The sequence below is a fragment of the Meleagris gallopavo genome, chromosome 17 (genome assembly GCF_000146605.3).
Source record: "Meleagris gallopavo isolate NT-WF06-2002-E0010 breed Aviagen turkey brand Nicholas breeding stock chromosome 17, Turkey_5.1, whole genome shotgun sequence".
In the NCBI taxonomy this organism is placed as follows: Eukaryota; Metazoa; Chordata; class Aves; order Galliformes; family Phasianidae; genus Meleagris; species Meleagris gallopavo.
Window position 1 is genome coordinate 9,106,016 of NC_015027.2, and position 14,112 is coordinate 9,120,127.

The 14,112-nt window shown below is 57.9% G+C and overlaps 2 protein-coding genes across 2 annotated transcripts; both read left to right on the plus strand.

The window, feature by feature from the left end:
* The first annotated feature begins 2,503 nt into the window (after positions 1-2,503).
* Positions 2,504-4,166, plus strand: CRYBB3 (crystallin beta B3). The gene is made up of 5 exons (XM_031555997.1): positions 2,504-2,621; positions 3,260-3,378; positions 3,459-3,591; positions 3,666-3,808; positions 3,902-4,166. Exons 1-5 carry the CDS (start codon positions 2,547-2,549, stop codon positions 4,065-4,067), a joined length of 636 nt encoding a protein of 211 aa, XP_031411857.1. The 5' UTR covers positions 2,504-2,546; the 3' UTR covers positions 4,068-4,166.
* A 1,983-nt stretch (positions 4,167-6,149) lies between these two features.
* On the plus strand, positions 6,150-8,407 carry CRYBB2 (crystallin beta B2). The gene is made up of 6 exons (XM_003210983.3): positions 6,150-6,281; positions 6,653-6,727; positions 7,065-7,183; positions 7,357-7,489; positions 7,765-7,907; positions 8,135-8,407. Exons 2-6 carry the CDS (start codon positions 6,674-6,676, stop codon positions 8,301-8,303), a joined length of 618 nt encoding a protein of 205 aa, XP_003211031.1. The 5' UTR covers positions 6,150-6,281; positions 6,653-6,673; the 3' UTR covers positions 8,304-8,407.
* The last annotated feature ends 5,705 nt before the right edge of the window (positions 8,408-14,112 follow it).

A 14,112-nucleotide genomic window follows, 5' to 3' on the forward strand; every position in this document is an offset into this window, starting at 1 on the left:
GTAAATACTGTTTTTTTAATAACAAAAAAAAAAGGAAGACAAGAGGGAGGATGTTCTACTCATATCAGGGTTCCAGTTAATTGTTGAATGTCACTTTAATAGCAGTTTGGATAGTCCCACTTCATGTTCTTATTCGTTAATCTGTAAATACCAGTTTTAAGTTTTATTTTTATGCTGATTGTGTGGGATAGCCTAAACGTGATCTCTGGTCTCAGATGATTTGCTTTTCCTTCTTTTGCTAAGGCTGAGGTTCCAATAGCCGTACCGATCGCCTCAGGCCTAACATGGGTGTTACGGATATCGCCGATATCTCCAATGCGTTCGTGTTTGGAATACAGATTCTGGCATATCAGGCAAGACGTCCATTTAGGGCACACTTGATTCTTTCCCCCATGAAGTGCTCTTTTCAGCAATCCCCGAGGAAGGCGGCCCCGAAGAGCTGTCTGTTGTGCCGGCCCCGCTGGCGGGCGTCCTTCGCTCCTGCAGATGCAGCACCAGCACTGAACTTTTTCTCCTTTTCTCCTTTATGATCCGGCTCCTCAGAAGGCTCCCATTCCGGCGGGGCTCCCGCAGCAGTGCCTCTGCCCACGCTGCTGTCTGCCGAGCCCGTCGCTGCCAAACCCGCGTGCCAGCGCTCCTCCCGGCGGAGCCCGCCCTGCTCATCGCAGACGACAGCGGCGCGTCAGGACGCAGGTCCCGCCTGCACGTCTCACCCCGACCCGCTTCCAGTAGCGGCTCCTCGAACTTCATCAGTACGGCTCTCTGATTAAATCCCTTCCTTGCTGCCGTGCCCCATTGCACACCAGATCTCTTGCCCCCGTCCCATTTTAAGCCTCTTCCAACTCCCAACTCGCCACCCGAGCTTCCAGCCCTGAGCCGTGGCTGTCTGCTCAAGTGGAGTCATCCAGAAGAGCTGCCCGTAGCCAGCGCTAAACAAATTGCACATTCTCTTCCCTTCACATTAGATACTGGTGGAAAAGGCAAATCTGAGGTCAGCTTTGCGCACACGTCTGTTGGAATTTTTCAGGCAGCGTTCACCAGCTCTGTCCCACTTTAAAAAGGATCTAGAAATCAGGTAAATTCCCCCTGCTTTCCAGAATACTTAGGCAGGCTTAATTCTAGGACTCGGCAAGCTGACGGTGTTGCGTTACCACTCGTTGGAGAACTGGCTGTTCCATGGTCTAACAGATGAAGGCAGAGATTCTTTGCCCACAGTGTTGGCTCTGTGTTTGGGGAACAAATGTGTATGCATTTCCACGTCTGCTTGGACAATGCACTGAAACTTACTGTATTTAGTAGTTCAACCTACTACTGAGAAATGTTTAATGCTTACATGTCTAATTAAAAGCATCTTTAGAATGTTGTTGAATGGGAAAGTGTCTTTTCTGCTCTATTTCTTTATATTGTATAAGAATTGAACATACCTGCTTCCTTCTCTGCAGGTTCTCACTGCAATAAAAGATCTATAAATATGCTACTATGTGATAAATGATAGAACAGACTGTAATACACTTTATATACACGTTTATTTTCATTCCAAATAACGCTTATTGAATTCTTCACACACTTCTGTTGCCACGTGCTGTGTTTGCTGTTCAGGCGAGGTGGGGACGTGCCCTTAAAGCGGTGCGTTCATCAGTTCTTTGTTAATTAGAGAAACCTAATTAGTCAGTTGGGCTGTGGTGTGATCCCAGGGCAGCATCCCATATCCCATCCTGGTCCCATTGGGGGTGACCCAGTCTCTGCCTTGGGAGGGAACCAGGGTGTGTGTCCCACTCTGCCCCAACTAAGTACAAGTGTTGGGAAGGAGGAGCAAGTGGTTTTTCTCATTGATTTGACCTCAGGAGCAAGTCAGCAGATGTTGCTTTTTCTTCATCCTCATGAATTACAGAGGGGGGAAAAGGTGGACTTCTAGGGAGGACGTGGCTTTGGGGGCAGGAGCAAGGCTGTCATATGGCTTTGGGGATCCGCGTGCCTTCGCCCTTGCCTCCGTACCATGAGCAGCCCCAAACAGCTGCAGTGCTCTGCACGGTGTTTGCTTGTGCTCTCTGCCTGAGCCCTGCCCTTTGCTGCTGATGGGAGAGTTTTCCAGAGGTCCTGGCAAGAAGCTCCGTGAACGTGCTGACGCCGATTTCGACGTTAATCTGCGGCACATTTTTAAGGGGCGGCCGGGAGAAATCCCAACGCTGCTCCCATGCAGCGCCGCGCGCCCACCCTATTGAGATGAAATCTCACGGATGGAATCAAGCGGACGCGGCTGCTGCATCAGCATCCGAGCAAAGTGCTGCCCTGGGCAGACGCAGCCCATAAATAGCGCGGCCGCAGCTGGGCATCGCCGCGGGACACAACAAGAGAGGTGTGCGGTGCAGCCGGGCCGGGGCGAGGAGCGGTGCTGCGGGGTGTGATTAACCGCAATTAGCCAGAACGGCACGCGTGGGGCTTGCTTGGATCCCGCTCCTATTAACCCTGTAGCAGTGGGGAGGGTCAGGTGCCTCACCTGAAGCCGATGCTGCGTTAACGGCCGCGATTTGGGTTTTCCAGGCACGATGACCGAGCAGCAGAGTCCCCCCGAGCAGATGGTGACTGGGGAGGGCGCTGGTGAGCGCGGTGGCAATTATAAGGTATGCGGGGATGGCGGTGACACGCTGCCTGTGCATGTGCTTGGTCACTGTGGTGTCACCAACACCCGAGTGCTACGTGGTGGCAATGTCACCTTGGGTGTGCCGGTGCCATCAGAGCCACCAGCAGCAGCTGTGTCCCGGTGTGTTTGTCACCTCCCTGTGATTTTTCCTCTTGGGCTGCAGTGCGTGCAGCTCCAGGAGATGGAGCACTGCTGCGGCTCTCTGCTTGGGTGGTGATGAACTGCTGTTTGTGGGTTTGGGCTGAGGGCTATGGGTGTCACCTCTATCCTGTGCTACCCCGTGACCCAGACCGGGGCTTGCAGCTGGGACCCCCCCAGGGTGGGGATCTGCCTCAGTGCTGCACAGCAGTCCATGTGAGGCAGTGGGGCTTGAGGTGAAAATACCCAAATATGAGCTCTTTCCCAGGGCTGGAGCATGCCTGGGATGTGGTGGGACTGGTGGGAGCCAGCACCGGGCCTCGGATCTAACATCAGCGGAGCGCTGTCCCCGGCATGGGGATGTGATGTTAACATCCGTGTGGGTCTGGCGGGCTCCAAGACTGAGTGCTCAGCTCAGCTCTGTGCTGGCACAGGATGCGCGCCCATCCACAGCAGCTGGTGCTGTTTCTGCACCCCCAGATCACCATCTATGAGCTGGAGAACTTCCAGGGCCGCAAGTGTGAGTTGAGCGAGGAGCTCCCCAACGTGGTCGAGAAAGCTCTGGAGAAGGTGGGCTCCATCCAGGTGGAGTCCGGCCCGTAAGTTGGGGGGTGGGACTGGGGTACACCTACCCTGGGCCACGTCCCCCTGTGGGGAGTACTGACGTGCTGCCCTGCAGGTGGCTGGGCTTTGAGCGGCAGGCCTTTGCTGGGGAGCAGTTTGTGCTGGAGAAGGGTGACTACCCGCGCTGGGACTCCTGGTCCAACAGCCACAACAGCGACAGCCTCATGTCCCTCCGCCCCCTCCAGATCGTGAGTAGTGGCAGTGGGAGGCACAGAGGACTGGAGGGGGTCGTGGGGTTATCCCTAACCCACGTCCCTATTAGGACAGCCCTGACCACAAGATCCACCTCTTTGAGAATGCCGGCTACACCGGGCGCAAGATGGAGATCGTGGATGACGACGTGCCCAGCCTGTGGGCCCACGGCTTCCAGGACCGCGTGGCCAGCGTCCGGGCCCTGAACGGAACGTAAGGGTGACAGCGGTGGGACGGGGCAGCTCTCCAGTCCTGGGGACAGCACTTTGTCCCCACGGCCCCACTGAGCGCTGCCTCCATGCGCAGGTGGGTGGGCTATGAGTACCCGGGGTACCGGGGCCGCCAGCACGTCTTTGAGAAGGGCGAGTACCGGCACTGGAACGAGTGGGATGCCAACCAGCCCCTGATGCAGTCGGTGCGCCGTGTGCGGGACCAGCAGTGGCACCAGCGTGGCTGCTTCGAGAACAGCTGAGCGTCGTGCCGGCCCTGCGATGGGCGGTGGCGATGCTACTGCCGGTGCCATCAGTTTGGTGTTCTTTGTGCAAAAACCTCAATAAAGCTCTGAGCTGAGGCTATGGCGCTGCGTGCTCAGGGTGGGAAGCGGGCGCAGCCGGGGCGCACGGAGCGGGTGCAGTTACATAAAGGCTGCGGCCGTCCAAAACCAACAGCCCCAGGGCTGCGGCTCGGGGCGCTTGCCAAGGGTTTGTTCCCTTCTCAAAGCATCTGCCTGGGCCGTGGGAGCGCAGCCCCTGAGCACAGCGCGACCAAGGCTGGAGCACGGCTGGGGACGTGGGCAGCTCACACACCGTGCAGCACCCAGAGTGGGGCTGACCCATGGCTGGGCTGTGCCCCATGTATAACCCCCAGCACCCTCCACAGCCCTCAGCCTCCTGTGCATCCTTCATCCCTGGGGCTGCTCCTGCACCGCACACTGCAGCACTGTGCCACCTTCAGATCTGTTGCTCCCCGGGCTGATCTCCCCAACACTTCCCCACAGCCCCTTTCACTGCAAATGTGTTCTGTGCCATGTGCTGTGTTGTGAGCTCAGTGCTGGTGAAGCCACCAGGGGTGCCAGGCATGGCATGACCTTGGCTGTGGATGTGGCCCTGGTGCCAACCAGGTGCATGGGGCATCTCCTGCACCCTGTCCTGCTGGTCCCGCTGTGTTGGGATGAGGCTGTCCTGGATGGGGCAGGCAGAAGGGCAGAGCCTTGGGGCCAATTGCTGGACCCTGCTGTGAGCCCCAGAATTAGAGGAGGACCCATCCTGACACTTGTGCCCAGGTGGTGGGTAGTGTGAGGAGCTGCATGGGGCATGAAAGTGGTAGTGATGTCATCAGGGACTGGCAGCAGGGATGGGGGATGGGTCACAGCTACCTGAGCACCCCACGTGTGTGGTTGTCTGGGACACATGGAGACATATTAGTGGGCATGGTGGGGGTGGGTTTGGGTTGGACTAGATAAGGTCTTTACCTACTTTTATAATTCTCTGCTCGGTGCTGGGGCATGTGCCCTCACCCTGGGCTGGGGGAACCCTCGTGGGGGATGGTGATGGCAGCTGGGCATGTGACCACCCTTCACACTGTGTGCCTCTGTCCCCAGCATTGGGGATGGAGAAGGATCCTGCTCTGGATCTGTTGTATCAATGGATCACAGACCAGAGCTGCCAAAAGCCATCCCTCGTGTGAAGCGGTTTCCTGCACTCACGGCTCCATGTGGCCCCATGAGGGTGCTTCCTGAGCCCTATGTTATGCTCAGATTGCGGCACTGACTGATTGTGTGCTGCTGTCCTGTGTGCGTCAGGGCGAGTGCTGATGGACATACCCGGGCAGAAGAGCCCCAGGGTCCTCCCATGATGCTGGGGCAGGAGGAGCTGCAGTGGGATGCACAGACCCTGCAGAACACCCTGGGAGTGCTGCTCTCTGTGCTAATGCTGTGTGCCACGTGGGGTGACAAGGGAGGGGTCTGCTGCTGTGAGGGGCCTCAGAACCATGAGTCACCAAGGAAAATAGCTTGGTCACAGGTGGGATCCTGCCAGCACCGTGCAGGTGCAGAGCTGCAGGATGCGGCCCAGTGGCGATCCAACAGTGTCCTTGTCCCCACGTGCTGATGGAACCCACGCCGAGTCACTGCCGGGGCCACAAAAAGGGTTGGGGCTACAGGAGGACCCCCAGGGCTCCCCCCACTTGGCACAGGGCTGGGGGATCCCCTGGCTGGGGATGGGTAACTCAGGTGTTTGCTGCTCGAGCTCTCCGGTTGGCACTGCACGAGGAAAGTGCTGACGGCAGCGGTTCGGGTGCTCGCGGCGGTTTGTCGGGGGGATCAATTCCCTGGCTCCAAAACTCCTGAAGCAGGGCTGCCGGGCCTTTGTTCACAAGGGCCGCTCTGGGTCTTGGCATGCGTTCGGCTGATGCATGCAAACTCCAAATCTCCTTGCCAACAAACCCAACAAAGCGGGTGAGGCGAATGTGAAAGCTAATGAAATAACTTCGACTTGGGGTTTCGGGAGACAATGGCCCGGCGGGTCAGCTGACCGAGGTTTTCATTGGGGTTTAATCCAGCATTCTCGCTTTGAATCATGCTCTAGCTATTTGGTAAATAGTCTGGGCATCGTTCTGCTGCGAGGCGGTATAAATTCCACCCCTCGGTCCCAGACCTCCACTGGCTCAGGCGGTACTGGTCTCACTGGTAAGGATTCTCTCTTTTTGTCCTCTCCTTTCTGGGTTTGTTTCCACCCTGTCTTGCAGCTCTCACCCGGAGCCACGGACCGGGCAACCCAGGGGCAGTGCTGCCCGAAGCTGGGCACTAAGTCAGTCATACAACTTTTGACCAGAACCGCCCCACTTTGTGGCTGTTTGGTGCACAGGGCCCATCCCAGCTCTGCGCTGGGACCCTCACCCCATGGGGAAGGGGGCTTTGACCCCCGAGCAGCACAGTGGGGACACAGTCAGGATGGGGCTCAGTGTGGTTCGCCACTGGGTATGGGGTGTGGATGTGGGCATGGAGCTGGGGCCACAAGCACAGCCTGGCAGCCGCTAATGCTGAGCTTCCCCCCGAAGAAGCAGCACGCCCAGCTGAGCATGGCTTCCGAACACCAGATGCCGGCCTCCAAGCAGCAGCCCGCCAGCTCCAAGGTCAGTGCGTGGGGCCAGGACACCCCAAATCCCCTCTGGGCGTTCCAACTGCAGCTCCAGTGCAGGGGTGACCACGCGGCTGCTCTGCCCTTTGGGGTCCCCTCTGTGACCAAGGCATCCTAGTGAACCCAGGATCAGCTCCCAGTCCCCTGCCATCCCCACAGATGTGATGCACGCTCTCCTGCCGCCCCACTGAACCATAAAATCAGTGCTGAGCTGGCGGCTCATGGGGATGCGCCCTGTTGGCTGTGTCGTGAGGGTGGGGGCCCTATGGTCAGTGCTTATTTTGGGGTCAGTGTGGGCCATGCCCTGCTCTCATGGCCCCATTCTCCTGCAGATTGCGATCTTCGAGCAGGAGAACTTCCAGGGCCGCTGCCATGAGCTCAGTGGTGCCTGCCCCAACCTGAAGGATGCTGGTGTGGACAAAGTGGGCTCCATCCTCGTGCACTCTGGACCGTATGTTGGTGGGGGAGGGGGGTCCTGGGAGAAGGGTACTTGTGTTTGCCTTAGATGGAGGCTGCTCCCCCAGCACTGCAGTGCTCGTTGTGTTTCGTAGCACGGAGAAGAGGGGGCATGGCAGGGGGCTCATCCCAGCCCCCCCTTGAAGCCCACCCTCTGCTCCCTTCCAGCTGGGTGGGCTACGAGCAGGCAAGCTGCAAGGGTGAGCAGTTTGTGTTTGAGAAGGGGGAGTACCCCCGCTGGGACTCCTGGACCAACAGCCGGAGAAGCGACAGCATCACCTCCCTGAGACCCATCAAAGTGGTGAGAGCACCCCGACAGCCACTACCCACCCGCCAGACCAAGGTCTGCAGCCCGATGGCTTCCCCCGCCTTCCCCCGCCCTCCCCAGCCCCACGGGCGGAGGGGCAGCCCTCAGGGACCCCCAGGGGGTGGTGGGGATGGGGAGTGGTGCCCTGAGAGCGGAGGGGTGCGGCGGAGGGACCCCTTGCCTCAGTTTCCCCACGGCCCCAAGCTTTGCCCCCTGCCCAGCCCTGGGGCTGGCGGTGCTGATCCCCACCTCCGCTCTCCCCGCTGCAGGACAGCCAGGAGCACAAAATTGTGCTGTATGAGAACCCCAGCTTCACCGGCAAGAAAATTGAGATCATTGACGACGATGTGCCCAGCTTCCATGCTCACGGCTACCAGGAGAAGGTCTCCTCTGTGCGGGTGCAGAGTGGCACGTGAGTACGGGGCGAGGGGAGTGGAAAATGCGCCCATGTGGCACCGCGCCGTGGCCATCCTGTGGCCATTGGTTGTGTTGTGGCCATCGGATCACATTGTGGCCATTGGGTCATGTTGTGGCCATCGGTTGTGTTGTGGCCATTGGGTCGTGTTGTGGCCATTGGGTCATGTCATGGCCACTGGGCCATGCTGTGGCCATTGAGTCATGCCCCGCGCTTGCCTGCAGGTGGGTGGGCTATCAGTACCCTGGCTACCGAGGCTACCAGTACCTCTTTGAGAAGGGTGACTACAAAGACAGCTCCGAGTTCGGCGCCCAGCACCCCCAGATCCAGTCGGTGCGGCGCATTCGGGACATGCAGTGGCACCAGCGCGGCGCTTACCACCCCTCCAACTGAAGCCCTTGCACTGCCGGGCACAGGGGCCGAGCGCTGCCCCCACCTGCCGCTGCCCCCATGGCCTCACCTCCCATCTCCCTCCGTGTGAGTCACACCGCAACCGAATAAAGCTTGGAGTTGCAAAGTCGCTGGTCTGGGCCCTTCCTTGGCGGGCACCCAGTGCTCACCTCCCTGCATGTGGGCCGTGGGGATAGAGATACTCACATCACCATGGGGTCTGCGGGGTGCATGGCTGTGTGTGGGTGTCCAGCCTGCACAGCTGCTTAATAAAGCAGTTATTAAGCACTGCTGATGCTTAATAACATTGCTTAATAACTGCTTTCACCCATAATAAGCCTCTAATTTAGCATTAACAACACTAAATAACGCTTTAATCATTTGCACTCTGAGTTGAGCAAATGCAGCTGCTGAGCGCTGGCTCCAGTGCAGCACTGCTTGGTTCCCCCCTGCAGCATCACCGTGGCTCTGTGTTGCATTGCACGCATGCAGGGCTGCACCGGGAGCAAGAGGTGCAGGATACAAGGGTGGGTGGCACCGTTGGGTTGAGTGCATCACTTGTACCCAAACGTGGGCACCAATGGGGTCTGTTGGAGACACAGGCACTGCAGCCATATCCCTGTGCACGGGGATGCTCCGCTGCAGGTTTGGCACCAATGCAGCCAAATGGAGGCACCGGGGGCTGTCAGTCCTACAAGTGGGGCTTTGCACCCCTGTGCCCCGCATCACTACCGGCTCTGGCACGGCTCCACACTGTGCAGCATTAATCATCCGCCAAATGCCACTCGGAAATGTCAGCCCCGCTGTGCATCGTGCTTGGCAGCGCCTCGCTGCGTCGCCTCGGCAGAACCGGCTGCCTGCAGATATCTGTGCCAAGGGAAAAACATCAGAACGGTCCCAGCCCTGAGCGTTTCTGTTGGGAGAAATGGGGGGTTTGATGAGCGCAGGGATGCCGCCCATGTGCTGCTGCCACCGCCGCGTCCCGGCAGCGGGGCTGGGGCTGTCAGCAGGAAACTACAGCATCCGGGGGGGGGGCAAACAGCACTGTGAGAATGGGGTGAGGAGACACAGAGGGTCTCAGGGGAAGGCAACAACAGCAGGAGGGGAAAATGTGAGTGTGTTGAAGGAGGCACCTCCGTGACCTGACCTGCTGGGGGATTTCCCTTTCACTGCGCTCAGATGGGGCTGGAGGTGACTCAGATGTGGCTGAGGTTGGGTTTTCCACTGTCTTCTGCTCTCATGCCCCCCAGGGTGTAAATAGCACTGTTACACACATCGCAGTGCCACATGCTGGACCACAACGTGCTGTGAGAGCTGCTTTTCTCTGGCCCTGACAGGATGGAGAGTAATGGAAGCTAGTGGGTCCAGCAACACGGGGACCTGTGTCCCCCAAAGGTTGTCCCTGGGGCTTTGTGGTCTGAAGAGATGCAGCACCACAGCACAGGCAGGAGCAGGATTGGCCCTGGCTGGGCGCTTTCTCCATGGGGGTGGGCTGCACCCTGCCTGCTGCAGGGCCTATGTGGGAGGAGATGTGATTTCCTGGCTGAGTGCAACGCGCTGAGCAAGTGCTTCTGTTATTTTGCACTTGCTCCTGTTCTGACTCACCATTGCTCATCGGTAACCCTGGCCCCATCACCTGCGTCTGCCAATGGAAGGTGCATCCCAGTGCATCTCACTATATCCCATCACATTCCATCACATTCCATTGCATTCCATCCCATTGCATCCCATTGCATTCCACCCCATCCCATCCCATCCCATCCCATCCCATCCCATCCCATCCCATCCCACCATCAGCTGATGTGAGCAATAAGTGCTGCCTTTGAAGTGTGATGGCAATTCCTCTTTGCAGCACCCACTTTTGGCTGCTGCAGGGTTTGCCACCATGGAAACCCCCCCCATGGAGCCCAGTGCTCCTCCAGAGCAGCGTTCAAGCATGTGGCTGTGCAGGATGGCCAGGCAGGACGTGGCACTGCTGCTCGCTTTGATTTTTAATTGAACTGTATTGAGAAGCATAAGGTGGCTCTCATCCCACACCGGCCCCAGGTGCCACTGGGGCTGTCCCTGATGGTGTCCCCAAGACCTGCTGCTCAGTGGCACTGCTGCTGTGCTGGCGGCCGTGCAGCTCTCCCTGCCTGTGGGTGGTTCTGCTGCCGTGCCAATAGACTGCAGCTAAAGCTGTACTCCGGGCTGTCAAACTCAGCTTTATTTTTCCTCACCAGGTGAACAGCGGGGCAATGGCAGAGCCTGCACCCACCGTCCCTTGGATGGCCGTGTCTGCGTCCTGCTGCTGCTCCACGCAGTGCCCAGCACGGTTCGCTTCCTTTGTGTCCTTTAATTCCCAACACCAGTGCAAATGGGGAGAAAAAGGAAGACGGGAGAACTTCACGGCATCCTGGGCTTCCTCGGGCAAATGAACCTCCCTCCCATCCAGCTAAAATGCTAATTAAGAAACATCACATCTTCCAAGGCCAGAAATGGAAACAGCCACATGGAGACATAATGGGATTAACATGTATCAGGGGATTAGAGCAGCGGTGGGGATTTGGCGGCTCCTTCCCCGTGCCCTGCAGCAGTGTTTTTCTCAAAGCTCCCTTACAAGACAGTCAGCACAGAAACAAATGGTGAATAAAGCCCAGGGCTGAAGGCGCACAGCGGTGCGGACACACAGCTGGGTACGGTTACATGGTGAGCACAGGTGCCTGGAACGGTCCCAGTTGGCACCTGGAGGTGGGAACACCGAGCTCAAATTCAGAAGGCTGCATGGGGTTGGGGCTGTGCCTGGGCTCCTCGCTGGGAAAGCACTGCTCGCTGCTTGTCCCAAACCCAGGAGCAGCCCTGCAGCTCCCCGGGCTGCGTTCTGTCTTCGCCTCCAATAGCTTCCCCCTAAGGCATCTGTAAGCAGACAGCATCACGGCTGCCCCGGCAGCATGGAGACCGCAGCAGCACGGTGCCGGCACCGCTGCTTGAGTCCAGCACGCAGCAGCTGGAGGTGGGTAACTGCAGCGGGAGCCGCCGCTGCCATTATGCAATTTGGGGCTGTAAAAGCCACGGCGGGGACTCGCTTTCAATGTCAACACGAAAGGCAAAGAAACTATTTTCAGTGATGTCAACTCCTGGGCAGTGGAATTGCCAATTAGGGAACATCTGTTCCCCATAGGCCGAGCGGGCTGTGAGCCGCCACATGGCAACGTAATGGGATTAAAATGTATCACCGGATTATGGCGGTGCTGCAGAGATCAGCTGCTGGGGGAGTTCTTAGGAAATCAGGGGAAAAACGAACAGCATTTTTCCCTGTTTCTCTACATTCCTCTTCAGGATTGTCCTTTCTTCATTTGTCACTAACGTAAGGCACAAGAGCTGCTCCAAATGGGGACGCACCGTGTGGCCCCAGTGGTGCCAGGTTGGGCTCTTGGTGATGTCGGTGCTGTGGGGCCGTGGGCTGTGCTGGGGCTCCTGGGTGTGCTGGGTGCCATGGGCTCACTGGGCAAACTGGGTGCCGTGGGTGCCATAGGTGCACCGGATGCCATGGGCTCCTGGGAGCCAAAAGCTCACTGGGTGCCCAGGGTGCCATGGGCTCACTGGGTGCCATGGGCTCACTGGGTGCCATGGGCACACTGGGTGCCATGGGCACACTGGGTGCCATGGGCACCGATTGCACACTTGCAGCAGGACCACAGAAGGGAAGGAAAGGACGGCTGCATCACATGAGGGGGAGCGTCCGCCTTGGCTCCCTTCGAGATTTCCGGATGATAAGCAATTAAGAGAGAGAGATCTACAGAAGATTAAGTCCGAAGGCAAAGATCATTATCTGCTGAGGCACAGGGCCGTGCTGTAGGGCAAGCAGGGTGCTCTGTGTCCTGCTGCGTGTGGTTTACAGGCATGTAGCCCTTCCCTGCTCTACTCAAGCAGAAAGGAGCACATTGCTTTTAGTGTTTAATTGCAATCATTTCCAGGTCTCGTTCGCTCTGAATGCAGTGCGTGGCGATGCCAGCTCATTTGGAGGGTAACCCAAAGAGCCCTGCAGCAAAGATGCTCTCAGCGGTGCCAGAGCTCGGAAGATGAGAGGTGCTACATCTGTGCTCCCAGCATCAATCCCAACCCCGTGGGCATGGTGACCGCTCTGGAACCGCGCTTCCTCAGCTGTGAAATGAAGATAACCCACTGGTGTGCTTTACAAGGGCGCCGAGAGGGCAGGAGAATTGTTTGGCAGATGGGGACGTTCTTGCAAAGCCTGTGCTGGGCTCGGTGCATCCTGCAGCCATCAGCACTGGTGGGGTTTGCTGTGGGGTGGGGAGGTGTTGGGGTTTGCATCACCCACGCCAGGCGCTCTCTGGGAATGAAGGCTCTGAGCTGCTCTGCTCTGGTGCCACCGATGCGGAGCGGTTATCGCTGCCATCTCTTCCAGACTGGAGAAGACAGGAATCAGGGTTGCTGAGCACACATTTCTGCCCAAATTACATCATTTATTCAGAGCATCAGATGCCGCAGTCTTTCATGGCTCCTCGCAAGGCTGGGATCTGGTGGGATGCGGGGCTATTAATAGGAACCAATCTTTCCCCTTCTCCTCCAGGCTACAGGCAGAAGGATTCAGACAAGGGCCCCTTTGATGTGGGGAAAGCACAAACAGTGCTGCTCGGGTCACTCTGCTGCATCAGTGCTTCCTTGGGGTTTGCCCGTGGAGGACTCAGAGCCACAGCACCTGGATGGGCACCTCGGGGCACAGCTCCCAACTTTGGCTGAAACAAAGCAAAGCAGCCCAGGAGGGAAAGCAGCAGTGTGACAGCAGCATGGTGTGGCTCTGAGCTCCAGTGCTGGAGCGAGCCTCCTTTGTCCCCCAGTTTTGGGGTGTGATGGTGGGGCAGGGTGGGGGCATTCCCTCCTAGCTGGACAGGGGATGGGGACGAGGGGTGGTGGCAATGCCATGGACTTGGCTCCCGCTGCTGTTTGCCTTGCTGCTAATGTCGGCATCGCAGCTGGTTTGGGGACCAGGTGTGGGATATTGAATTTGGGTGAATGATCAGCCAAGGCAGCCAGTGCCAACTTCTGTGCAAACAGACACCGAGCATGAAGAGTCCGGAAAGAGGACAGAGTGGGGAGCGCTTCACCTGGCATTCCCATTATTTCCATGGGGCTTTCTGCAAAGGTTTTCCAGCATGCTGGCTGGGAGCAGTGGGCTCTCTGAGACCTCCAAGATCAACAAACCCAACCCATCCCCACTGACCGCATCCCTCAGTGCAACATCCCCATATTCCTCAAGCCCCTCCAGGGATGATAACACCACCACCTCCCCGGGTATCACATATCAGTGCTTGGCCAACATTTGGGAGAAGAAATTTTTTCTAGAGGCCAACCAGTCCAACACAGAAGGGCCCAACACTCCATTGGCAGAACAAGGCGGGTGGTGGGATGCTGTTTGCTGTGTGCTCACGGAAGGTCGCAGCCCGGAGCTCAGCCCCATCGCCCGTGGGGCACAGAACTGCCCCGCAATGCGCTCCAACCTCGGCGCTGTCACGGCGGCTCGCAGCAACGCCGTGTGCCTTCCCCGGCTCTAATCAGATCATTAGCTTTCAGAAAGCTGTAGGAAGGAGGAGTGGCGGCACTTGAAAAGAGCTCAAAACAAGCTGAGTTGGAACCTTCAGACTTGTCATTGACTTTGCCTTTCATTCAGCCAATTATTTGTGACATATTTGAAGAAATTCAGGAGAGAGAGGAGCGAAAATCTGCATATGCGCCGGCTGCCACGCAGACAGGGCTGAGCACCGCGCGGGGCTGCACGTGGGGATGGGCACGGGGACGGGGACGGGGACGG

Bases quoted from the DNA above. Each gene is read 5' to 3' on its own strand.
- CRYBB2 (XM_003210983.3), top strand. From the start codon at position 6,674: ATGGCTTCCGAACACCAGATGCCGGCCTCCAAGCAGCAGCCCGCCAGC. The intron at 6,728-7,064 runs GTCAGTGCGTGG...ATTCTCCTGCAG, and splicing joins AGCAGCCCGCCAGCTCCAAG to ATTGCGATCTTCGAGCAGGA. The intron at 7,490-7,764 runs GTGAGAGCACCC...TCCCCGCTGCAG, and splicing joins CCCTGAGACCCATCAAAGTG to GACAGCCAGGAGCACAAAAT.
- CRYBB3 (XM_031555997.1), top strand. From the start codon at position 2,547: ATGACCGAGCAGCAGAGTCCCCCCGAGCAGATGGTGACTGGGGAGGGC. The intron at 2,622-3,259 runs GTATGCGGGGAT...CTGCACCCCCAG, and splicing joins AGCGCGGTGGCAATTATAAG to ATCACCATCTATGAGCTGGA. The intron at 3,809-3,901 runs GTAAGGGTGACA...CTCCATGCGCAG, and splicing joins GTCCGGGCCCTGAACGGAAC to GTGGGTGGGCTATGAGTACC.